At 39.1% G+C, this 27,460-nt stretch overlaps 1 protein-coding gene across 1 annotated transcript; it reads left to right on the top strand.

The window, feature by feature from the left end:
• The first annotated feature begins 1,653 nt into the window (after positions 1-1,653).
• SLC40A1 (solute carrier family 40 member 1) lies at positions 1,654-27,172 on the top strand. The gene is made up of 8 exons (XM_082841908.1): positions 1,654-2,024; positions 2,515-2,582; positions 8,200-8,359; positions 10,600-10,715; positions 16,172-16,298; positions 22,555-22,797; positions 23,608-24,261; positions 25,421-27,172. Exons 1-8 carry the CDS (start codon positions 1,982-1,984, stop codon positions 25,732-25,734), a joined length of 1,725 nt encoding a protein of 574 aa, XP_082698034.1. The 5' UTR covers positions 1,654-1,981; the 3' UTR covers positions 25,735-27,172.
• Positions 27,173-27,460: the final 288 nt, after the last annotated feature.

The raw sequence follows: 27,460 nt of genomic DNA, 5'->3' as shown, positions 1-27,460 counted from the left end.
TTGTTGCTGAGATATTCTGTGGCAAATATTATCTTTTGTGCCTTGCTTGAGGACCTGTCCACAAAATTCATCTCCAGTAAGAGGTTGCCATAATGTGGATGGGTTTGATTCCTCTGTTCCCTCCTTCTGCAGGTGCCTCATATGAGTGTGTCTTGGTTTACTTCTCAAGGACATGTGGATACATGACCCTGTTCTCCAACCTCAGACAACAAACCAAACTTCTCCAGGAGAGAAGAGAAAGGACTTGAAAGTGTTTTGAAAGAAAGGAAAAAAAAAAGAAGGCTTGAAAAGGACAAAGGCAGTTAACAGCAGTACCTAAACTGTAAATCCCCTATCTCTGACCTCCAGACCACATCCCAACTGAATCCAGCTGCACCCCGCCCCTCGAACTCTGCAGCTCCTAATTGCCAGTCTAGATAACAGGGCATATATTCCTGTGTGTCTCCTTTCACTACTGGGTGTCAGTCCGGCCTGTGCTCAGGGTGTGGAATCTCGTTGGAGTTTCAATGTGTAGGATCCAGTCCCCCGGTTTTGAGGAGATTGAGAAGGGTAAGGTAACCAGGGGGCTATAGGGACTCCAGGGGTTCTGGCACAGAGGTGGTAGGGGTGGAGGTGGAAGAGTCAAGGAAGGTTCAAGTCTGGTGTTCTTCAGAGTCATTCACTGGCCCCTCCAGGAGGCCACCGAATGGCTTTATCTGGACAGGGACACAACTGGGATAACCGGTATTCCTGGTAACTGCCTGTGCTATACTAAGCCACTTGGAGGAGAGGTGGGGAAGGGACGCGTGGGTGCGGGCGAGGGCCAGAGGGCGCTGAGAGAGAAGGAAGGTTGGTAAAGGAAACGCTTGGGCTGCTTCCTCCTGGTTGCATCTTCAGGAAGGATTTGGAGACCCTAGCTCTGGGCTAGAGCTGGGTGCCTGAGTCGCTGCGGGACTTAACCTTTCCAAGGCTCCGTTTACTCTTCTGAAGAGGGCTGTACTCTGATCTTTGCGCCCCTTCCTGCCCTTTGATTCTAGCTCTTTGAGGGAAGCCCCGCTATGCAGTCCTGGGAAGAAAAGACATTCTCTGCCGCAGGCGGGCCGGAATGGGAAGGCCAGGAAAGCGGCCACTGTGACACGGATTATATTTATTTAGATACCTATATTAAAAATGATTTTCGTTAACAAAACAAAAAAAAAGGATGTTCCCCCACCCCCAAGCCTGGGCTGGTGCTTTGCACGACGACCGTTGGCGGCCGCTCTCTCCCCGACTGGCCAGGCAGCTGGTGCAAAGAAGCGCGGCTCGGCCCCGGCCTTGCCGCTCGCCTCTCCCCGCCGCCCCGCCGGCTGGGCGCGCGGTCCTGCCCTTCCTGGCCGCCCGACCTCCCCGATCTCTTCTCGCGGCCTCCCGGAGGGCGGAAAACCCGGCGAGCAGAGTTCGTCCGGCGACGGTCCCCGCAGGCTCGCGGGTTGCTCGCCGCCAGTCGGACCCTTGCGCCGCGGGCGGGCGGCGACTCCTGGCAAGGGCGTGGAGGGCGGCAGGGCCCCTGGCCTCGCGCTGCGGGGACGCCCAGATGGCCCTGAGAGGGAGGGGCGGCCCGGGCGGCGGCGGCCGGAGCTCCGCCCCAGGCCTCGTATAAGGGCCGGCCTGAGCCGGGCCCGCGGCGGCGGCGGCGGCGGCGGTGGCGGCAGCACAAACAGGGCACCCGACGCAGCTCGGCCGGCCTGTTGAGCCTTCCCACCCGCTTCCATAAGGCTTTGCCTTTCCAACTTCAGCTACAGTGTTGGCTAAGTTTGGAAGGAAGACCAAAAGAAGACCCCCGGGCCGTTTTCCTTTTGTTTTTTTTGTGTTTTTTTGGTATAGTCGTCGTCGGAGGCTTTTTGCACAGAGCTGTTGTGTTTTCAACGGTGCTCTCTTCAGTTCCTTGCACTCCTCTTAACAAGCACCTCAGCAGGAGCGGCAGCCGTAGCAGCAGAAGAGCAAGCGGGGGGCGCCTGGTGTCATGACCAGGGCAAGAGAGCAAAACCGCCTGGGAAGATGCTGTGGTGAGTGGACCGAACGCATGTGGTAGAAACAGGTTGCGCAGTGGAGACCTGCACCTCCACGCAGGTTTTGGAGGAATGTGGCTCAGCTGTTAACCAGTGTGATTAGTAGCTCGTTCGACTCATATTTTGTTGGGGGTTAAGGAAGAAAGGCATTTCAAGGTATGGGGAAAGGGGCGTGCACACAGGCAAGGATGGAGAAGTAGACTGGGTAGTTTGGATTATCTTGTCAAAAATAAAATGGAGTTAAAGAATGTTGAAACAAGAGCTTTTTTCACTGTATGTGAAGTTATGCAGTTATTGACCAAGAGGTCGTGCTGAATTTTTCATCGACCCATCAATTTCTAGGTGACTTGATGAAATGTAGATGGTTTGCCCCACAAAGTAGTTTTTAATAATTATGTTTAATAAGGACAAATGAGTAAGCATTCCAATCTCAGCTCACTCAAGTGACTAAATACGCTTTTTATCTGCCTACTGTGTGTCTTTGCAGGATCCTTAGCAAACTACCTGATCTCTGCAAAATTCCTTCTCTACCTTGGTCATTCTCTATCTACATGGGTAAGTGAAAATCTACAGTAATTCTTACAACATGCTTGCACAATTTCTTGTTGCCTCTCATTTGGGCCAGTTGTATTAAGCCATCTTGCAGTTTTGTCATGCAGCTAAAGAAATAAATCAACCAAACATACATGCTCTAACAAAAAAGTTATTTTCACCAAAGATATTTTCCCATAGGTGTTAGTAAATGCTATTAATTATTGAGCTATCATACTTTATGTAGACTGGCAGCTATCCAAAAACAGGATTAACAAGGACAGGACTATTTGCATTGTTTGTAAATTGTATTTTGCATTACAAGGGTTAATAAATGGCAATATCTGCTACTAAGAATGGATGGATGTCTCACGGACCTTCTATTTTTTCACATTTTAAGATATTTCTCTGTTTTCTTCTTTTGTTAAAATTATAAGTTCCAGCCTACTGCGCTATGAAAATACAGTAGAATAGTGGAGTGACTGAGTTAGGCTAAAAATAGCATTCTAAGGTTAATTTAAATACAATTGACCCCAAGAACAAATATCTGAGTGGTGTAAATTCTGGTCTTTTAAAATGTTATCTGTAGCTAGATATGTGTGGGGCATCTCAGTCTATCTTAAAAACCATCATCCAACGAAAATCAGCAACTGACTCATAAGTCTCCCTCTGACTTCTTCCATGGTCTTGGAAGAGTCCCAGTGTTTCTGTGGGCCTGGATTCCTCCATCAACACTCCTCAACCCAAAAGAATAATCCCCAAGGGATGCTAGATGTGTATTTAATTAATGATGATTAGAATCTTTTAAATTAAACAATTGGTTTTACTGTTTAAAAGCAATAAACCTGTGTAAATTCTATTCATGCCTCATGTATGATATTTAATTTAAAAGAACCGTAAGTAAGGGGAAAGAATTTTGAGAGTAAATTTTGTGAATGTTATTTTCTTTTTAAACTGGAAACTTCTTTTGGATCGTTCTTAAGACATGAATGCAAACTATTGTATGAGGAAATCTGTACCCATGCCCTTGGGAAATTATTAAGCTAAGTTATCAGCTCTTTAAGAAATAGCAGTTCAAAGATGGCTTTTTTAGAAAGGCCAGCTTCTTTCTCCCCAGAGGCTTAGACAGGGATGACTCTGAAAATACATGTAAACAAGGTGGACTTGGCGTGAGTTTCATTTCCAATAACTGATGATTCTGAATAGAAATTGAGTGAAACTACCCTTAATTAATTTAAATCCAATTAAATTGTTCTTCCAATTTAATTCAGTAAGTATTAAGTATTTTTAAAACCCCAGTAAGTGATGGAGATAGTATCTGAAATTCTCACCTTGTGGTCTGGACCTATCTCTTAGGGGAAGAAGGTGCCTAACTTCCAAACACTGATTAAGTTTAAGGTTTATGCGACCTTTCGTTATTAGGTTGGCAGGTCAGATTTGCCAAAGGAGTGGAACTGTGGTTGTTCCAGGAGGATCTTTTTTGTCATGAATGGAAAACACAAGAAAAGTGACAGATGCTTACTCCAGTCTTACAGTAAATTGAGCAAAAGGAGTTCTTGTGGGAAACTTGGATTAAAACAAAACAACAAAACACAGCAATTGTAGTCGTGTAAGTTGTAGTGGATTTTCACTTATTGTAGAGGAGTGTAAAAGAGAAATGCTCTCTAATTCATCTTTTGAGTTTTGTCTCCTGTTTGACACTGCCTGATTTTATTACAACAAAAGATGTCTGCTTATTTATTATATATGTACATACATACATATGCATGCCTATCTATGCATCACCCTACTGACCCTGCCGAGTCATGGTTTCCTATACACTTGAGTATAGAGGTGTTAGGGTAGAAGGTTATATTGTATTAGGTTTGTGTGAGGTTGAATACTTTTTATTTCTGACTTCATTTCTTTCTGCCAGTGGATCAATATATTTTACTCTATACTACTGGAATACAAAGTATGGTAAGAAGTGGATCCTGTCATCAAGGAGCTTATAATATTATTCAGGTTGGACTTTAAAAAAATATATCTAATTACAAAAGAATAACTAACAGTGTAAGGCAGTGAAAAAGGGTGGCCAGTGCTGATATCTTATGCATTATGCTATGAACTGTCTCCATTTATACGCCATATGTCTGCATGGTGCCAGATCTTACTTCCTTGGGTTTCTCTCATAGGTCTTTAACTACTTCATGCAAAATGCCACCTTCCTGCCCCACCCTACTGCATTTTTCCTCATAGCATTTATACCACCTGACCTATTCTAGATTCGTTTTTGGTCTCTGTTCACTGGGATGCAAGCAGCATGAAAGCATGAATCTTGGTTTTTGCGCACTGCTGAATCTCTAGTGCCTGCAGTATTGTTGAGTACATAGTAGCCTCTCAAAAAGTATTCAGTGCATTAATGACTGTGATCATTCATTCCCAGACATTCATTTGGCCTTTGGCTCTCAGTGCACTGGAGGTAGATGAACATGTAAACAAATCTTCAAAGTATGATGAGAGCTTGTGGGTGGGCAGGAAATGGATGTTAGGAAGGAATGGCTGGGTGGGCCTGAGATGGCACTTAGTCAACCTTTACAGAGAGTTTACCTGATTCTTGGGCTTTGTGAGTGTAGAGTCTGTTACTTCCTAAAGCCTAAACCCTTTGGAAATTGGGGCAAGTGGAGCAGTTTTTGTTTGTTTGTTTTTTAATTAATTTATTTTATTTTTGGCTGCACTGGGTCTTTGTTGCTGTGCACGGGCTTTCTCTAGTTGCGGCGAGGGGGGGCTACTCTTTGTAGCGATGCTCAGGCTTCTCATTGCAGTGGCTTCTCTTGTTGCAGAACACAGGCTCTAGGTGAGCAGGCTTCAGTAGTTGTGGCACGTGGACTCAGTAGTAGTGGCTTGTGGGAACACAGGCTTAGTTGCTCTGTGGTATGTGGGATCTTCCCGGACCAGGGCTCAAACCTCTGTCCCCTGCATTGGCAGTTGGATTCTTAACCACTGAGCCACCAGGGAAGTCCCAAGTGGAGCAGTTTTATTCCTGTCCATCAAGGAGGAGGCATGCCATACAGGCATAAGCAAGAGAGAAAACTTTCATTTCGTAGCACTTGTTTCAAGTCCTGCTTTAAAGCGAAAAAATAAAACAACAAAGAAAGAAAGAAGCACCCACTGTATAGCACAGGGAACTATATTCAGTATCCCGTGATAAACCATAATGGAAAAGAATATGGAAAAGAGCACATAACTGAATCACTTTGCTGTACACCAGAAACTAACACAACATTGTAAATCAACTATACTTCAATAAAAATAAATTTTTTTCAAAAAGGAAGAAGCAGTAGTAGTGGGATAATATTTCTTATTCTTTATGTTAAGAAAGAGGAAATTCACTCATGGAGGCAACCTATCATTTGAGGCATTCATATGTTTTTGTCTTTTCAGAGGAATAGATTAGGATAAAGTACTTCCCCTCACCTCATGCCATTTTATTCTAATCAAATCTAAATTTGTTTCTCATGTTAAAGATTAAGAAAATAGCTTAATTTGTTATTCTTACTGACATTTTTTTTTTTTTTTGCGGTACGCGGGCCTCTCACTGTTGTGGCCTCTCCCGTTGCGGAGCACAGGCTCCGGACGCGCAGGCTCAGCGGCCATGGCTCACGGGCCCAGCCGCTCTGTGGCGTGTGGGATCTTCCCGGACCGGGGCACGAACCCTTGTCCCCTGCATCGGCAGGCGGACTGTCAACCGCTGCGCCACCAGGGAAGCCCCAATTCTTATTGACATTTTTATCTTAATGTGTAAACTTGTCTTTTTATTGGTTACAAATTGTATGTGTATATATATTTTTAGTCATTTAGTACAAGGGTATTTGAAATGGAATTCCAACGTAAATGGAAAAGATTTCTATTTTCAAAGCAAACTTTAAAAAGCTGTCCCAGAAATATGAAGTATGGTACTGATTAAGCGTCAAACTTCTTGAACATTCATGGAGCAAATCTAATGTAGCAGAACAATATAGTTCATAAATAAGTCTCATTCTGTACTCATTTACAGCCGGGATCCACTGCATATCCACTCCTTTGTTGATTCCGCAGTTATTTGTTGTGTTTCTACTCTGGGCTGTGCACTGTGCTGAGGGTTGAGAGTGCAGAAGGTTCTAGAGCTCACATTCCAGACCATCGAGTGAGAATCAGTCTTTCAAGTATGGTATTTCCACTGGCTTCCAGTGTCTGTTTTAACGTTTACTTGGCCATGTTCACCCTATCCCTCAAGGCCCTAATCTTATGTTAATTTTAAATTGTGGTTCTAAACAATGTTCATAATCCTCTACACCAAAGTTTCTGTACCTTGGCACTATTGACATCTTGGGTTGGATAATTTTTTGTTGTGGGGGACTGTAGATGCCAGTAGTAAATCTATCCTCGCAGATGGGACAACCCAAAATAGCGCCAGACATTGCTTAGTGATCCCTAGAGGGAAAATCACCCCCCACTTGAGAAATACTGGTGTACATGAAGTTTATTGTAAATGATTGCTACAGAATATGCACATCAGTTTAACTTTGGATGCATAAGATTGTTGTCTTGCCTTTATTAAATGCTTAAAAGCATTTGCCATACTAGGATAATACTTTGCTCCTTACGCATTAAATTTGTCAGGAGGATGTTAAGAGACATTGGAAGGAACTAGGAGTGTAGTACTTCTTCCAGTCCATAAGGAGCCTAGCCTGGGAATTTAGTTTCCTGTAGTGATTTCTTAGGGATAGGTTATGATAGAACATTGTTGTCCTGTTTTAGGTTAACCTAACAAGTCAGGGATGGAGCCTAAAAGCTCATAACAAGGTCCATTATAGATTTCTTACACGTTAATTTGCCTGACTCATTTAAAAGCTTCTGTTTTTCCACATTTTGCAGCAATGAATTCCAAAATTCCCTATATACTCTGGAGTGATGAAACTCATCTGTGTTGAAAATAACTACTGTGTCAAAAATAACTAAATAACTACTTATGTATTGATTTCTAACATCTTCATTCATATGGTGCCAGAATTTGCGCATATTAACTTCATCTTTCTGATTGTTCTGCTGTTTTATGACTTTGAAATTTATTTATGAAAATAGAACATAGATTTTAGAATGTTAGAGATAAAAGAAACTTGAGAGGTCATATAGTCCATTCTTACCATTTTACAAATTGGGAAACTGGCTCTTTCTTGACATTCAAGGCATAACTGATATTTGTAAACTATACTTGTTTCATTCTGGTTCAGTAGCAAACTCCTTTATGTCTTTCAAATCAGGATAGGTAAATCCCAGGCCTGGCTAGAAACCTGATACAAAAAGGAACAGGTTTTATCTCAAAAAAACCTCCTTGGGCTTGGAAACTGTATTTTTTTCTAGAATGATAGGGAGTACGTTTGTTTCATTAACATCATGCTTTTTTCGGGTTTACTTAGTATCTGGGCAAGAATATTTTCCATTGTGCCAGGACAAACAGTTTTAACACCTGACTACATTCAATCCATAGAGGAATTGTTGACTTTGAGAATCTCATAATGTAGCCGGAAAGTGCCCTTTTGTTAAGGAAGCAACTTCTTGAGTATAATTGACTAGCAATGTACAACGTTTCATCAGAACCTTTTATCTTCTCTTATTCAAGGGGGATCGGATGTGGCACTTTGCAGTGTCTGTGTTTCTGGTAGAGCTCTATGGAAACAGCCTTCTCTTGACTGCAGTCTACGGGCTGGTGGTGGCAGGGTCTGTTCTGGTCCTAGGAGCCATCATTGGTGATTGGGTGGATAAGAATGCCAGACTTAAAGGTGAGTGGTGTTATAAAAGCCTTTGTGTTTGTGGGGCTAGTGCCTGAGCTAGAGAGAAACCTCTGTGACTCACCCACTTTGCATCTGCAGCCGCCACCTGAGTGATGGGGTGCTCAGTGGCAGCACCTCTGCATGGAGGGTCCTGCGGCTCCTGCCCAAAGTTGGGATGCCAGGATACTGAGTTTATAGATTTTGTGGGGTATCTTTTTTGGCTGTTCGTAAATTACAAATGTTAATGATTAACACTGTGGCACTTTTCTGCGAACCATGTTAAACATTAAGAGTTTACCTAACTCTGGCATCCTTTAACCATGACTTGCACTGGAGTTCGTTTAATGTGACGTTCCTGGGACAGCTTTAACATCTATCCTCTGGGTTACTGTGTTTTATATAGGCAGGTATGTAGGAGAAGTGAAAACAATGGATTCAGAAAAGAATACCTGAGTCTGGATCACAGAGAGCTGAATTATACATTTTTGAAGAAAAAAGAAGAAGTGATAATATATTAACATTTATTCTAGAGCATTAATACTGAAATCATTAAGTACTGTATAGGAAAGAGAGAAAGTGAATGAACAGTTTAATTATTCAGAATATAAGGGCAATTTGTATAATAATTCAGGGCAAAATTTTCCTTAGTTCCTCAGTTGATAATGCTAAGACCTGGCCATGTCTATCCTAGACACTGGGGAGAGACTGAGGTACCTGTTTCTTTCAGTGCGGGATAACTGCCCCCGGATAGAGAGCAACTGGATTATCAAATTCCAGGACTTGATGCTATTAGTAAAATGGCCAAGATGGACATTTTTCTATTTTGAGAATCGATAGACCAAAACACATATAGAAAAAGGTTTTGTATCCTGGAAAAACAATTTCTACTTCTTTACATCATTATACGTAGGAATATGTATGTGGGAATGTTATACATAGAGACCTTTAACCTTATGACCATTGAGCACTGAAATTGTAGTTTAGGATAGAATGTTGAGTTGGATGAAGAAGAGTGTGGTGGGATAGCAATCTTGCACTTATCCTATGTAATCAACTCATGTGACAACCTCCATGAAAATCTTCTTTGATGTCTCTAGGCTGAGTTAACCAGAGACACTTTTTTTTCCTGCACTCCCATGAAGCTTTGTTAATACCTCTGCTATTGCACTTATGCTCTTATAATTATCCTTTCACATGTCTACCTTTCCTCTGGTCTGTGGGGTCCTGAAAGCCAAGAACCTCATTCAGTTGATATTTAATAGCCTTGTGCAATGAATGAATGAGTTATATGTTGGGATTTTATTTCAAATTAATTTCAGAAAGCAGTTTGTTTTGTCTCAAGGCTTTGATATAATGTTCCAAGCCAGAATGAGCTTTACTGTCCTTAAAGGCAAGAGCTGTAATTATACCTTACATATACAACCCTCTGTATTTTTCAAAGTGCTTTCAAAGTATTTTATTTGAGCATCAAAATGACCCCGTAAAGTAAGGAAGGCAGGCATGTATTATATCCTCACCTTATAGACACAGACATAAGAGATATTAAGTATTCTTCCCTAGATCATCTTCCCTCGTGAGTGGCAGAGAAAAGACTACAAGGTGTCCTTACCTGGTATCCTAACCTGTCCTTATGCCAGCTCTTTATCTACATGGGTGCCTCAGTCTCAGAAAGTTGGCATTTTCTGTGAGAAAAGGTGTAGTTTAGAATTTCATAACAATGCAAATAACTTTAGTAAAAGGAACACACTGCTGCTTTATTCTTGGCAATTTTTTATATGTCCTTCCTATTTATCCATACGATCTTACCAAGTTCAGCCTGCCATCTAGGAGGTTATGGATTCCATGACCTCTTACTTAACCTCCTCCATAACCTCCTACATGTTCTTATTTTTGCCTAAGCTACAAAGCCCTGAAAGGTGGATCTTGTTTATGTAGTTAATATAGTTCTGTTTATGACAGTAAACTTTAAAGTGAATAAACTGTGAAAATGAAACTGTGATCATTATGAATGACTTCAACTAACAGGAAAAGTGAGGGGTAGTTCTTTATTCTGTCTGCAAGTTTTACTGGTCTGATGTGGTATGCTGGGCCCTACTGGAAATAGTTGAGGCAGAATTTACTTCAGGAATATTTTTATTTCTTGTAGTAATTTGCATATGTATTAATACAGTAGAACAGTGATGTATGGATAAAAACATCTCCTTTGAGATGTTTTGGTGTATGAACACTTTGTTTCTCTCTCTGTATAGTGGCCCAGACTTCACTGGTGATCCAGAATGTTTCGGTCATCCTGTGTGGAATCATCCTGATGATGGTTTTCTTACATAAAAAAGACCTTCTGACCATGTACCATGGATGGGTTCTTGTAAGTTCTCAACAAGATTCTTGATGGTAGAAAATTGAATGTCTGTTAGTGGTAAAAGATGAAAACTCTTTGAGGGAGTGTCTTTTCACAAATAGGGCCTGTTAATTTTTTTTTTTAATAACTGTATATTTACAAATTTACAGATACCAGAAATACATGGAAGTCAGAGAAAAAAACAGCATGGAAATTAGAACATGTTCAGAATGGAAAGATAATTTTTAAAATTTAAACATAGCATGTCAAAACCAGTAGGATACTTCTTTTTTTTTTGTAATATTTGAAGATAATTTTATTAGTAGTATTACTAAAGGACAGTGATATTTTCAGTCTGTAGTCAAAGTATTTCCTTCCGCTTTGTTGAATGATTATTGTGTGTAAGTTGTATTAGATACATTTGAATGATAGAAAAATGATTCAAGTGTGGATCCTGTAGGGAGATTAGATGTGACACATAATAACTATGATACGTGGTAGCATGATTAAGTGCCTTCGAGAAAAATGGAGTTCTGGGTTGGCCATTTAGGTGGGCCTTGAAAATAGGATGTTATTCTCCCAAGATTTCATTATGAAATATTTCAAACATTCAGCAAAGTTAGAAGAATTCTCCACTGAACACCCATATACGTACCACTTAGTTTCTACTTCTGCCATTTTATTATACTTGCTTTATCATATATTTATCCATTGGCACATCCATCTTCCCATCAATCCCTCTTCGTTTTTAAAATTTATTTTTGGAATGATGGACTGGCATTCATAAAGGTATGAAAATAGGGGAAGCACAGTTTCTCTGAGTGATGGATGTATGCAACACACAGAGAAGGTTTGAAAAGTGTAGGAAGGAGAGTTTCTATTGTCAGACTGAACTTGGACTTTATATACATTATGAAAATAATATTGTGCTATAGACCAAGTTTTTCTATGAGAGTGTATGTTTGTTTTTGTAATATAAGAAATTATGAAAATAGTATTACATTTTTCATTTTTTAAATGCAATTTCTCAGAAACATGTTCATGTGTAAAATAGAGCATGGAATGCAGTGTAAAGACAATGTGCTGCATTTGATTTAAAACTGATATACAGAATTTGGTAATGCAGGGAACAGATTACATAATTGACTTAATGCAACTAGTAGACATTTATAAGATGTTTAGATTTTTGCTTGGTTTGTTCTTTTTTTTTTTTCTAACAGCAGGTTCTTATTAGTTATCCATTTTATACATATTAGTGTATACATGTCAATCCCAATCTCCCAATTCATCACACCACAACCACCAACCCCTGCCACCACCGCTTTCCCTCCTTGGTGTCCACGTTTGTTCTCTACATCTGTGTCTCAATTTCCACCCTGCAAACCGGTTCATCTGTACCATTTTCTAGGTTCCACATATCTGTATTAATATATGATTGTTTTTCTCTTTCTGACTTACTTCACTCTGTATGACAGTCTCTAGATTCATCCATGTCTCTACAAATGACCCAATTTCATTCCTTTTTATGACTAATATTCCATTGTATATATGTACCACATCTTCTTTATCCATTCATTTGTCGATGGGCATTTAAGTTGCTTCCATGACCTGGCTATTGTAAATAGTGCTGCAATGAACATTGGGGTGCATGTGTCTTTTTGAATTATGGTTTTCTCTGGGTATATGCCCAGTAGTGGGATTGCTGGGTCATATGGCAATTCTGTTTTTAGTTTTCTAAGGAACCTCCATACTGCTCTCCAAAGTGGCTGTATCAATTTACATTCCCACCAACAGTGCAAGAGGGTTCCCTTTTCTCCACACCCTCTCCAGCATTTGTTGTTTGTAGATTTTCTGATGATGCCCATTCTAACTGGTGTGAGGTGATACCTCATTGTATTTTTTTTTCTGGACGCAGGGCTCTCACTGTTGTGGCCCCTCTCCCCTTGCGGAGCACAGGCTCCGGACGCGCAGGCTCAGTGACCATGGCTCACAGGCCCAGCTGCTCCGCGGCAGTGGGATCTTCCTGGACCGGGGCACGACCCCGTGTCCCCTGCATTGGCAGGCGGACTCTCAACCACTGCGCCACCAGGGAAGCCCCTCATTGTAGTTTTGATTTGCATTTCTCTAATAATTAGTGATGTTGAGCAGCTTTTCATGTGCTTCTTGGCCATCTGTATGTCTTCTTTGGAGAAATGTCTATTTAGGTGTTTTGCCCATTTTTGGATTGGGTTGTTTGTTTCTTTAATATTAAGCTGCATGAGCTGTTTATATATTTTGGAGATTAATCCTTTGTCCGTTTGCAAATATTTTCTCCCATTCTGAGGGTTGTCTTTTTGTGTTGTTTGTAGTTTCTTTTGCTTTGCAAAAACTTGTAGGTTTCATTTCATTTCTTTTGCTTTGCAAAAACTTGTAGGTTTCATTTGCAAAAACTTGTAGGTCGCATTTGTTTATTTTTGTTTTTATTTCCATTACTCTGGGAGGTGGATCAAAAAAGATGTTGCTGTGATTTATGTCAAAGAGTGTTCTTCCTAAGTTTTCCTCTAAGAGTTTTATAGTGTCTGGTCTTACATTTAGGTCTCTAATCCATTTTGAGTTTATTTTTGTGTATGGTGTTAGGGAGTGTTCTAATTTCATTCTTTTACATGTAGCTGTCCAGTTTTCCCAGCACCACTTATTGAAGAGACTATCTTTTCTTCATTGTATATCCTTGCCTCCTTTGTCATAGATTAGTTGACCATAGGTACGTGGGTTTATCTCTGGGCTTTCTGTCTTGTTCCATTGATCTATATTTCTGTTTTTGTGCCAGTACCATATTGTCTTGATTACTGTAGCTTTGTAGTATAGTCTGAAGTCAGAGAATCTGATTCCTCCAGCTCCATTTTTTTCCCTCAAGACCGCTTTGGCTATTTGGGGTCTTTTGTGTCTCCATACAAATTTTAAGATTTTTTGTTCTAGTTCTGTAAAAGATGCCACTGGTAATTTGATAGGGATTGCATTGAATCTGTAGATTGCTTTGGGTAGTGTAGCCATTTTCACAGTATTGATTATTCCAATCCAAGAACATGGAATATCTCTCCATCTGTTGGTATCATCTTTAATTTCTTTCATCAGTGTCTTATAGGTTTCTGCATACAGGTCTTTTGTCTCCCTAGGTAGGTTTATTCCTAGGTATTTTATTCTTTTTGTTGCAATGGTAAATGGGAGTGTTTCCTTAATTTTCCTCTCAGATTTTTCATCATTAGTGTATAGGAATGCAAGAGATTTCTGCACATTAATTTTGTATCCTGCAACTTTACCAAATTCATTGATTAGCTCTAGTAGTTTTCTGTTAGCATCTTTAGGATTCTCTATGTATAGTATCATGTCATCTGCAAACAGTGACAGTTTTACTTCTTTTCCAGTTTGTATTCCTTTTATTTCTTTTTCTTCTCTTATTGCTGTGACTAGGACTTTCAAAACTATGTTGAATAATAGTGGTGAGGGTGGACATCCTTGTCTTGTTCCTGTTCTTAGAGGAAATGCTTTCAGTTTTTCACCATTGAGAATGATGTTTGCTGTGGGTTTGTCGTATATGGCCTTTATTATGTTGAGGTAGGTTCCCTCTATGCCCACTTTCTGGAGAGTTTTTATCATAAATGGGTATTGAATTTTGTCAAAAGCTTTTTCTGCATCTATTGAGATGTTCATATGGTTTTTCTTCTTCAATTTGTTAATATGTTTTATCACATTGATTGATTTGCATATATTGAAGAATCCTTGCATCCCTGGGATAAATCCTACTTGATCATGGTGTATGATCCTTTTAATGTGTTGTTGGATTCTGTTTGTTAGTATTTTGTTGAGGAGTTTTGAATCTATATTCATCAGTGATATTGGTCTGTAATTTTCTTTTTTTGTAGTATCTTTGTCTGGTATCAGGGTGATGGTGGCCTCAGAGAATGAGTTTCGGAGTGTTCCTTCCTCGGCAATGTTTTGGAAGAATTTGAGAAGGATAGGTGTTAGCTCGTCTCTAAATGTTTGATAGAATTCACCTGTGAAGCCATCTGGTCCTGGATTTTGTTTGTTGGAAGATTTTTAAGCACAGTTTCAATTTCATTACTTGTGATTGGTCTGTTCATATTTTCTATTTCTTCCTGGTTCAGTCTTGGAAGTTTATACCTTTCTAAGAATTAGGGCCTGTTAATTTTTATCTCTTTGTCTCTTTTAATATCCCCTACCATTTTTGTCTTGTTTTGTCTTTTGGCCCTTAACAGGCTTTCATTAAGTATTGTTTGAATTTAAACTTCGTTCTATTGGTTGTTTTCCTGTTTGTTTTGTTTTATTTTTTTATTTATTTTTGGCTGCATTGGGTCTTTGTTGCTGTGTGCGGGCTTTCTCTAGTTGCGGAGAGCGGGGGCTACTCTTTGTTGTGGTGCGTGGGCTTCTCATTGTGGTGGCTTCTCTTGTTGTGGAGTACAGGCTCTAGAGCGCAGGCTCAGTAGTTGTGGCACACGGGCTCAGTAGTTGTGGCTCATGGGCTCTAGAGCGCAGGCTCAGTAGTTGTGGCGCATGGGCTTAGTTGCTCTGTGGCATGTGGGATCTTTCCGGACCAGAGCTTGAACCCATGTCCCCTGCATTGGCAGGCAGTTTCTTAACCACTGAGCCACCAGGGAAGCTCCTTCCTGTTTGTTTTTTAATGGCAGTTCTAAGAGTTTATTACATAAATCAGTTGCTAGTTTTAAGCTCAGTAGTATTAACCTGTAATTTTTTCACACCATTTAAGAAATGATATATATATATGTATATAAATCAGTCATGATTGTGTTCTCCTAATAATAAGTGGTATTTCTGTTTGAGAACATGGACTAGATAACTTCCCACACTCTGATTTCATGATAGCTTGATGGAAAAGAGGAGAGAGATGGGTGTAGTGGAAAGCAGTGAATTTGATGTTCCTATTTAATCTGCTTAGGTATATTTGGATTGATATTGTAGAGTTTCAAAGCCAGGTAGGACAAGAAATATTCTAGTCTATTGCCTTCATTTTGTTGATGAAAAAAGTAAGACAAAGTGATGTTAGCTGATTGCCCATTGTCATGCAACTGGAAAGTGTCAGAACTCTGATTTAAATTCAAGTCTTCTCACTTCCCCGTCACTGTTTTTTCCAAAGGACATATTTGTGGGGAAAATTAAAAACCACCCCTATGTTAACACTTTATGATAACTATGTGACATAAATGTGCATATGACTATTAAAATTTTTTGTATTATGCGTACCACAGATGATACAGATTAGAAAGACATTATGCCCTTTAACTTGACAACTGGTGTTTATTGTTTCATGTGTACAAAGTAGAATGATTTCTTATGATTTTATGAAATGAAATTAAAATAAAAATTTTATTATTATGTTACCAAAGACCATTTTAAACTATATTGTACAGTGAGGTAGGTACAGTATGGTAAAACTGACATTTTAATAATTTTTTCCTGTAATTCCTTAGACTTCATGCTATATCCTGATCATCACTATTGCAAATATTGCAAACCTGGCCAGTACTGCTACTGCAATCACAATCCAAAGGGATTGGATTGTTGTTGTTGCAGGAAACGACAGAAGCAAACTAGCAGGTAATTTGCTTTTCTCTTTCTACCAAATGGGTTTTATCAGGATTCACTTGAAATCAGTGGTAGTAAATGAAGCTTAAGCCTTTTTCTCTTAAGCCTTTTTAAGAATAATAAATTGAAGTCATAGTCTTTTTCTTACAACATTATCTGTCTCAGTGCAAAGATTTACCGCACTGTTATGAAGCTAATTTATAGGATAGTGACCTTCTCTTTTATTCTATGCAAACCTGAAATAGAAGAACATTTCTTTTGAGCTCTTTCTTTGAAATTCTGTTAACTGTTTCTAAATGTTTTCTTAATACTTAGAACAGTGAAAATCTGACTTGTGATTTTAACAGTCATACTGTGGATATTATTACCAGTACTTACTGGTTATACTATGGATATTGTGTTTATCCAAACAAATGGAAACAACTTAATTCTAGGAGAGACTCTAGAAGTGAATTCCTTCAACTTTAAAGCCATAATTGGTAACTTTTATTACATTATGTATGGTGTTATGTAACTGCTATTATGAATACTAAAGAAATACAGGATAGAACATGGGTTTTTAAAAAGCTTGCATCTTAGTTGTCCATTGGAAACATACAAGAGGAGCAAAGAAAGTCTGAAGAGTGCTTACAAAGCAACACGTCCATTACCTCAAGATTACTTCGGCTCAGAATGACCTACCTCACTCGATATTCCCCACCTGCCCCCCAATACAGCACCCAGACACAACTTGGATTGAAATTACACAGAGTAAAGGAGGAAGGCTACACCTATCTACCGATCAGGTCAGCTGAGTCAACTCTGCTGGTCATTGAGATAATGGGTATCACAAACACATTTCCCAACCATCCTGACTGACAAGGAAACCATTCCTGATGACTTCAGTGGCTTATCAGGACACAGAGGCAAGATTGAGTACGGGGGTCAGCAAGCAGCTTTGTTTGACTAGACACGTGGTTTCAAAAAAAAAAAAAACGGTAGAAAGGAGGTTGAGAGAAAGGGTATAAAATCTGTGGAAGGTCTAAATGAAGAAAATGAAGGATTTGCTTAAAAGTCATCACTTTGTGGTAGCAGTAATAATACTGCTCCAGATAGAAATACCACAGTGATTTTAGAGGATGGTGAGTGTGGAAGAGGAATTTATTAACACATGTGAGTCTGGATTGCAGGAAATTCTCTCTGGAGCTAAAGTAGTGATTCTCACTGATTTTTCTTCCTGTGATCATTTACTAATAGGAAATAATTCCATCTCTCTTTTTTGTCACATGGAATTAAAAGATAAGACTTTGTCCTTTTTTTTTTTTTTTGGTGTTTTTTCCCTGTTATTTACTTTCTCTTTTAGTGTGCAATTTTACAGATGTAATACATGTCCATGTTTTAAAATTCAAAGGGCACAAAAAAGATATATTTTGAAAACAGATCACATATATATCTGTTGAAATGTATTTGGGGAAAAAAGTGGCTTTTAAGATGATTTTCTTTCTCACATAACTTTCTGGGATCTTTCTAACTACAAAGTGATATTCCAGAAAAATAACAAAAATATGACTGGCCATTTCTCAGCTGTCCTTCTTTATTTGAGGAATTATTGCAGAGTGGAAAAATCCAGGCTAACCAGTCTATTTTCTAACCTTCTGGAGTTTCTCAAATTTAAGAAAGGAAGTAAGCTGCCTGTTGAACTCTTGTCCACTGCGAATTAGCTTAGGAAGCGGTGCTGTTTCAAATCCAACCCCTAGAACGGGTCAGTAGCCTAATGAAGGAAAACCTCCATGTTGTTTTTCCTCAGGTTTTGACCTGCATGTTTGTTTTAAAATTAATTAAAAACCATGCTTCAAAACAGGAAACAGAAACTTCTTCCATCCCGAGGGTCAGCAAGGCTCTAACCATGGGTTTTTGGTACCATTCCTGTTAGAAGGCAGAGTTACAGAACAGAAAAAAAGGAGGAGGGTAAAGGAAAAGTAGAAGAGAAATTTTTGAGGTTGCCAGCAAAGACTGTTAGAAACCAAGCAGGAGACGGGGCAGAGTGTGCGTTGTGAGGTGTGTGTGTGTGTGGGGGGGTGATGGGGGAGGGGTGTGCCCATAAAGAGGGAAGGTTGTGAGCTGGATGCTAATTGCTCCCATTTCCTCATCCCAATGTTTCTTGATTTCAGAGTAGTTTTTAAAATTGGAAGTTGTATCACCGAGGGTAAAGAACAAGATAAATTTTCCCTGGAAGGTTGAAAAGTTTTATAACTCCAGTGGCATCAGGTCAAAATATAGCTGTTACCATCTAATTTAGACAGCTCCAGGAAAGATGCTCGTTTCCCACATGAATACTGTTAATTAATCTGTTAACTAATTTGTCTAGGTACTTGATTTAGTGTTTTATTAAAACATTCTTTGGAGCCATGACCCTTAACCTGTCAAACCTTTCTGAAACTCATTTCCTTTGCCTGAGTTTTTATTCCATCTGTTGTTTTATTTTCTTCTTCATTTCCTTTGTTAATCACTTTTTATTAATAGCTTCTGAGGTTTTTCTTGTCCACCATTGTAATGAAACATCTACTGGTTGGCTTGATCAAGTACGACAGATAACTTTCTTGTTTGAACTCTATTGACTGAAAATTGATTTCATATTTGAGGTAGACAAACCTGCTAGCTACTATTTGCTCAGCAAATCTGTTTTTTATTATTATTCTATGAGATGTAATATACCTTTTATAATAGTAAGTAGTTACTGAATGTCATGCTCTGTGCCACAGCTGTAGCTGAAAACAGTTAAATTGGAATTAAATGAGCACAGATTTGTGTGTTTGCATAAGAATAAATACAAACCTGCAAAAAGAATATGTTTACACATTCAGAGGACCAATTCTTCTCTAGGCTGTTAACAGTAAAATGATTGGGTCTTTTTCAAAATTATTATTTCATTCATTCTGCTTCAGAAAAATAAAATCTGTTTTCTGACACTACATTACATCTAAACATTATTAGCTTCCTGAGATAGAAATTTCTAAATTCCAAATAAAAGATAGAAATTTGTGGCATTAGGAAGCTTCATGAGCACTTGAAAATGGAGGTAGTGAAAGATTAACAAATCATTTTAACTAAATTTTGTTTTTGTTCTGGGGCCTTCAGATCCAAGAGTATATTTTCATTAGTACTTGATTTTTGGATTCAGATTATTGAGTTATTTGGATCAATTCTACACTTCCCTGTTAGGAACTTATTAGTAGGGGCAGATGGAAGTTAATGAGGCCATGGCAAAAAATGGCTGTGTGTAAGATCAATGAAAACCGCCTTTGCCTCTCAAGCGAAAGGTGAAATATGTCAAAGTTCTCCTGTTATCATATAAGCATTCTGCACACATAGGACTAATTGGAAGGCAGTTGAGGACCAGGGAGAACTAGAGAAAGAATAATGGCAGTTTTCTATTAATGTACTTATTAGTCACATACTGCTTTTCCCTTAAAGCGCCCCACATGATTGATGAGGACTTGTCTCAATAATTTTCACTCTACTCCGTGAGATAGAGAATGAGAAAGTAGGTTATTTTCTTGACTTCCTCTCCTTTATTCATCTTGTCCTCTACTCTGACTCAGCTACATTCCCATGGTCATACCCTAGACCTTGGTATCACCACTAAACCCTCCCTTTTCATAATCTCAATCTCCAGCATCCAAGACTTGAACTATACCTCCTGTCTTTTCAGCTCACTCCTCCTGGTACCCCAGCCATGCTCCAACCTGGTTGGCACCTACAAGCCATTAATTCCACTACCTTTTTACTGCTCATGACCTTTCTTGTCTCTCCTCCTTACCCAGCTTAAATTCCAAGGTCAGTTGTTCCACCCATTTGAATGCCTCCTAGTGTATACCCTCAGCTCACTTGGCCTCCTCTCCTTTTGTCACTTTCCTTTCATAAGACCCTGCTTAAATCCAGCTCTCCACAGTAGCACATGGCTGGTAAAAAACGTACAACTTTGCTGTCTCTTAAAGCTCATGACCATTGGGTTCAAGTTGGCCCTCTCATGCTGCCAGATGATCATACTATTTTCTTTGGTCCCTTCCTTCTCCCACTTTCCTAAAGGACTATTTCTCACTTTCTCCTTTCTCCTCATACATTCAGTACCTCCTCTCCCATCCTCACTTTCACTGATGACGTTGCTTTGTATTCTACTGAGAAAATGGAAAAATGAGGAGAGAACTTTCGTGTGCTGCCACCTTCACATCACTCTTCCTACTTGTACCTGAGACCGTTTACGTGACCTACACTGTTGAATTGCTTGCGTTCCTAAGAACAGCTCTGCCACTTGTGCGGTAGATTCAGATTCCATCCCTTCTCATCTACTGTATCATTTGCATCAGCATATAAACATGCTATAACTTTTCTCATCTTAAAAATCCCTGTCTTTACCCCTCTGTCACCCCATTTCTTTGTCCTTCTTTTGAACAAAACTTAACAAAAAGAAATATCTTTGCTCACTCTTTCCAATTTCTTTCCTTGGTCAGGGCCTTGCTTTCCATAATGCCAGGGGGGCAACATTCACATTGTGAATCCAGGGGGTGCCACTCACTTAAAATATAATAGAAATGGTGTCCCCTGGAGTTGGCACCAATCTCTTAAACCAACTTCAGTCAGGCATTTGCCCTTACTGCTCCACCAGAACTATTCTTTTTGAGGTCCTCAGTACCTTCCATGTGGCCTATCTAGAGCTGATTGTCAGTGCTCATCTTCGTTGACTTACCAGCATCACTTACCAGTTGATTATTCCCCTCTCTTTGAAACACTCTTACCTCTTGGCTTCTAGGACACCCTGCTCTCCTGTTTTTTCTCCTCTTTTGCTGATTCCTTCTCATCTTCCTGACCTCTGAACATTGGCATGCCCAGGACTCAGTCCTCAGACCTTGTCTCTTCTCATCTACCCTCACTCCCCTGGTGATCTCATCCGGTGTCGTTGCTTCAAAACTCAAGCTGCTGATGACTCCCAAATCTGGCACATGCTTCTTCCCTAGACCCCAGACCTATATGACTAACAGTCTGCTTCACGGGGCCTCTAGAGATGTATCAGCATCTCTAGAACCAGATGCTTATTCTTTTGTCCAAAACCTGATTCTTCTGAAGTCTTGTCTTTCTCAGTAAGTGGAAACTCTGTCCTTCCAATAGTTGCTCAGGGTAAAAACTTTAATACTTCTCTTTCTGTCACATAGCATACCTGATCTGTTTTCAAGGCTTCTTGATTCTGCTTTAAAGTACATCCAGTATCTACTTCTCCACTTCGATTGCTACTGTCCTGCTCCATGCCACGTCTCCCGCCTGTCTCCCTGCCTCTGTGCTTGTCTACACCCCCCCACACACACAGTTACTTTACACTGTTTTCTCATCACAGCAGCCAAAATAAACCTTTAAAAATATGTCCCGTGATACCACCTCTCTGTACCTTAACTTCCAAAGGCTTCCTGAGTCATTCAGTGTAAAAACTGAAGTTTGAGTAATAGACTAAGACCTTACATGATTGGGCCAATCTTCTCTCCTCTCTGACCGCATCTCTTCCTATCCTCTCCCTTCCTCACTCTGCTCCAGCCCTACTGGCCTCCTCGCTGTTCCTCTGGGCAAACTCCTCCTGCCCCAGGACTTTTGCACTTCCCTTGGTCTGGAATTGTCTTTTCCCTGATATCCGGATGACTCACTCTTTTGCCTCCTGCTGCTTCACGCCTCTGCTGTGATGCTCTCTTTTTTTCAGTGAGTTCTTCCCTGACCTTGCCATATATAAAACTGAAATTTCCCCCTTCCCCTGAGCACTCTATGCCCTTTTTTTCTGCTTTATTTTTCACTACAATATTTCATGAACATCTGACATGCTCTGTATTTACATGCTTGTTGATTTATTATTTTTGTTTTCCCTTGGGAGTGTAAACTTCATGAAGACAGGGAAGGATATTCTTCATTTTTTGCTATGGTGCTGGAATGGTGCCTAGCTCATAATAGGCATTTAATAAATGCTTGTTGAAATAAATGAATGTAGAGTTACTATCGAATTCATTTCTTAAAAGCTGATGTCAGGCTCGTTTATGTAATCCCAAGGGAATGACGATTTTTGAGGCAAATTTAATATGACTTGATCCAAACAACAAATGATTTTCTAACAAAATGGTTTGCTTGCAGAATGCTTTTAGAAGTTTACATCTTAGGAGTCTATACTCTTAGTTTATGAGTCGTATTATGTAAGTGGGCAGTCTCTCTTTGATAGATTTGCACACTTATCTGCCTCTTGCGCCTACCTCTGTAGATATGAATGCTACAATACGAAGGATTGACCAGTTAACCAACATCTTGGCCCCCATGGCTGTAGGCCAGATTATGACATTTGGCTCCCCAGTCATTGGCTGTGGTTTCATTTCGGGATGGAATTTGGTATCCATGTGTGTGGAGTACTTTCTGCTCTGGAAAGTTTATCAGAAAACCCCTGCTCTAGCTGTGAAAGCTGCTCCTAAGGAGGAAACTGAGTTGAAACAGCTGAATGTATACAAAGGTAAACTCAACAAAATGTTTAATTCCTTTATTCTTATTTTCAGACCTTAAACATTGGTTAAGGCTGAAATAATTTTGAATTTATATCAGGTTTAGTTGCTACTGAAGGCCTGCATGAGGTTAAATATATCAATGTGGTAGTAAGTCAGAACCCAGGCTCTTGACGGTCCGAGGAGCAACTCTGGGTTGAACCTCAAGGAGTTGGAATGGGACCCCTGACCCTTTTCCTTAACAGGAACAGCAGACACAGAGGGGCAATTCATTGAGGGAGGGCTGGGCAAAATTGAGCCATAGGAATGGGAAGAACAGTGGGAGAAAGAGAACAAGAGAATTCCTAGGAGTCTATAAAGAAGGGAGTTAACACGCCATTTGTAAGACAGTGGAAGGGAGTGAGGACATGAGGTGGGCGTTTTTCAAGAAGAGAAGAGGAAGTTGGTCTTCTGAACAAATGTAATCTTAAAAGGGTCCCAGAAAATAAGATTCTGTGTTTCCCCAGACAATTATTATATGTTATCTGATCTGTTTTCCTGCTGTTTACTTTGGTGGGATTATAATTTCTGAGAGAGAGGGGAAGAGAGGAGGGGAGAAGTATCAATAGTATTTTGTTTCTTTAACATAAATACTTGGAGATTGTTCCTCGGCTGGAATTCTTAGATGAGTAAAGGAAAATACATTTTATATTGTAGTAGCCAAGGGTATCCAAGGGTGATACCCTCCACGGGTGAGGGAGAGGGGAGAAGAAAAAATACTAAGATAGTTGGCTTTTTCCCTCATGTCCCCTCCCTCAAATAATAATGTCTTTTATTAACAGAAACTGAGCCAAAATCCCTGGAGGGAACTCATCTAATGGGTGAGAAAGACCCTGACATCCATGAACTTGAACATGAGCAAGAGCTAAGTTGTGCCTCCCAGATGGCTGAGCCCTTCCGCACCTTCCGAGATGGATGGGTCTCCTATTACAACCAGCCGGTGTTTCTGGCAGGCATGGGTCTTGCTTTCCTCTATATGACTGTCCTGGGCTTTGATTGCATCACTACAGGGTACGCCTACACTCAGGGGCTGAGCGGGTCCATCCTCAGTATTTTGATGGGAGCGTCAGCCGTAACTGGAATAATGGGAACTGTGGCTTTTACATGGCTACGTCACAAATATGGCCTGGTTCGGACTGGTCTGATCTCAGGATTTGCACAGCTTTCCTGTTTGATCTTGTGTGTGATCTCCGTGTTCATGCCTGGAAGCCCGTTGGACTTGTCTGTTTCTCCTTTTGAAGATATCCGTTCTAGGTTCATTCAAACAGAACCACTTTCAATTACACCTACAAAAATATCTGAAATCATCTCTACAACTGATATGCACATGTCAAACGGATCTGATCCTGCTAACATTGTCCCAGAGATGAGTCCTAAATCTGTGCCTATAATCTCTGTCAGTCTGCTGTTTGCAGGCGTCATTGCTGCTAGAATCGGTAAGAAATCTCTTTTTGTATATTAATGAACTAAAGTGTCTTTTTGCAGTGTGGTTTCAGATAATTCAACAGTAAGTGGTCTAAAATATTCCCTGAATGTTAATTTAAGCAAGATCCACTATTTATCCTTATGTATAATCCAGTCACTTATTATGAAATTTTTATTTTATAGTTTAAAAAATCTATATTTGTGTGTGTGTGTGTGTATGTATGTATACCTTCTTAAAACATGGTTAGGCCTTGAAAATTTTTACTAAATGGATATCTTACTCTTTTAATGTAGTTTACTTAATTTTTCAAAAGATATTATCAATAATAATTATACTTTTAGTAATTTAGAGTCTTTATATTGCTATAACTTTACCAAAAGGACTGTAATTTAACAAATATGTCAATGGGACAAGGTAAAAAATAAAAGGGGTTGGGGTTTAAATTAAAAAAAAATAAAACAGTAGTTAGGGATAAAAAAATCCTTCAAAGGTCTTCTCTAGCTGACATTTGTTTATTGTGTACTTTGCCAAACAAATGGATTTTATAGCTCTGGAAGGAAACATAATGTAAAGACCTCTTACAAAGTAAAATTTAAGGAATCATTAATAGAGTACTGATGAATTATCTCTGCCTGAAATCGTTCTTGAAATGAAACCATATTTATCCTGTGATACAAAGCAGTTCATTAATGTATCAAAGACATTAATATTTAAGCAAGTCAGCTTTATTGTAGGGGCTTTAGAACCCAAACACTAAATGTATTAATGGTTTAAAGTTTCCTTACACTTCAACGATAACAATATATTAGGTCTACTCATTTTAAACTTTAAAAATACTAGTAATTTTAATAGGATTTATTATGTCTCTGATTTCAGAGTTTTGCTTTCACAGTATGAATAATCACAGAAAAACAGAATTAAGAAGTTTGTAGATTAGACTTATTTTTGTCTTGTGGCTGTAAAAACAATTTCTTGAAACAATTTAACTCAGTGTTTATTAATGAAAAATAATTCTCTAAGGCTAGGCTATGATAAATATACATATGGTGACTTGAAGGTAATAGGGTTAAGTATGTATTTTGCACATGTCAACAGATTTTTAATCTGTAAATCTGAAATGTACAGCTATAAGTTAAAATTAAGTCTCTAAAAACTATCTTTTATTATAGGTCTTTGGTCCTTTGATTTAACTGTGACACAGTTGCTGCAAGAAAATGTAGTCGAATCTGAGAGAGGCATTATAAATGGTGTACAGAACTCCATGAACTATCTTCTTGATCTTCTGCATTTCATCATGGTCATCCTGGCTCCCAATCCTGAAGCTTTTGGCTTGCTCGTATTGATTTCAGTCTCTTTTGTGGCAATGGGCCACATCATGTATTTCCGATTTGCCCAGAAAAGTCTGGGCTCCCAACTTTTTGTCTGTGGTCATAGTGATAAAGAAGTTACAGATGCAAATCAAACTAATACATCGGATGTGTAAGACAGTTTAACTGTTGCTATCCCTGTTACTAGGTTATGTAGAGCACATGTGCCTATTTTGTACTTCAGAATTCCAATAAATGGCTCGGTGTCTCTCTCTGGTTTTACCACAGCTATACCTTGAGGGCTAAAAGCTAGTTAGGAAACTTGAGCCAGCAGAAATGAGCTGGTTAATTTCCCTTATATTTAAGGGTGGAAAAAAGATAGAGAAAGGAAAACTCAGTTTAAATATGGAGACTAAAATAGTAACACTGATTTTCCCTATTTCTCATGAGTAGGTAAAATTTTATATAAAAGAGTGATTAGTCATGTGAATTAAGTTATTCTTTGGCAGATTTTTATTATCTGTACTAGAATTCAGGTATGTCAGTTTTCCCTAACACTCTTGTTCAAGTCTAGCTAATTTACTTTTTAAAAAAATCTTATTCTCAGTTATATTATAAAAACAAATTCTCTTCCAAGTTTGAAGATTAAAATTTGATAACCAGTATTATCCTTATTGGTCCGATTGATGTTAAGGGATTTACCTCTATGTGGAAAAATGAAATACTTAACTAGAATTCTCTAATAGGGTTTATGGTTTAACTTTAGAGACCACCTTTGTATTTTTCTTATCAGCTAGGGCAAAATATTGTATTAAGCATATGTAACACTTCATAAAATGGCTATTGTGGAAGCTGAAGATAGAAGCAAAGCTGTAGAGTAGATTTATAACACAGTGAATGCATGAGGACTTCAAACATGCCAGTGGTTCGGCCATAGAAACTAGAAGTTAAAAGTCACACGAAGGGCAAGTTCTGGATTTAACTCACGTTGCTATCCTTAATGATCTCTGTCGTGGAATATGAGGGAATTAGCCTTCAGCCTGGCAAGTTAAATGTAGAAAGCAAGCCCAAACTTGGAAAGGTTTTGTTTTATAAATCATTTGATTTAGTTTTAACATGCTTGGTAGAGCATTTTTACTTTTACTCTTGTACCCAGGAGTTATTTTTACCTAGTTGTAGAGCAAGACTGTTCATAAATGTATCCCTTTCAAACATCTTTGAGAAAAATGGAGGAAAAAAAAAACCTTTTTGTATATATATTTTACAAGTAAAAACTGTTTTACAAGTCATTTTGCAACATGCCAGTACCAGTGGGGTACTTTGCCTTAACTGTTCATGCACTTTCATGGAGACTGCAATATGTTGCTCTGAGCACTTTCTTTATCCTTGAGGTTTAATCTTTTTCTCCTTTCTATAGTATGACATAATGATTTGCTATGTTGTAAAATCTTTGTAAAATATTTCTGTATAAAAACATTTTAAAAAATCTTGATTTCTTTTTCCTTAATTGCATTCCCCATTTGTTTAATATTGCTTTTGTTACAGAACATCTGTTTTGGGTAACATCTGTTTCTCTCTAAAGGCCTACAGTTTCATAATAATTCACCGTTTTAGATTTGTCTCCCCGCTTATATGTCTAGTTTATGGTGGCTTGGATAAAAGTATAGTAAACACGAGGCCCAGGACTCATTCTTTGACTTTGAAGAGGTCACTTTAAGCTCTCTTGAGTTGTTTTCTCTTCTGTAAATTGGAGATGATATTATAAAACCAACCCTACCTACCTCCCAACTTCCCTGATTGAGTCATGAGATAATTCTTGTAGAAGCACTTTGTGGGCTATAAGACAAAGTTGTAGTATTACTAGAAGTTGGATCTAACTAATGACAGGGAGTTAAAGATAGG

Source organism: Leucopleurus acutus (assembly GCF_964270905.1).
Source record: "Leucopleurus acutus genome assembly, chromosome: 6".
Classification (NCBI taxonomy): domain Eukaryota; kingdom Metazoa; phylum Chordata; class Mammalia; order Artiodactyla; family Delphinidae; genus Leucopleurus; species Leucopleurus acutus.
Note: the sequence above shows the minus strand (reverse complement) of the source record. Positions and strands in the feature narration are given on the sequence as shown.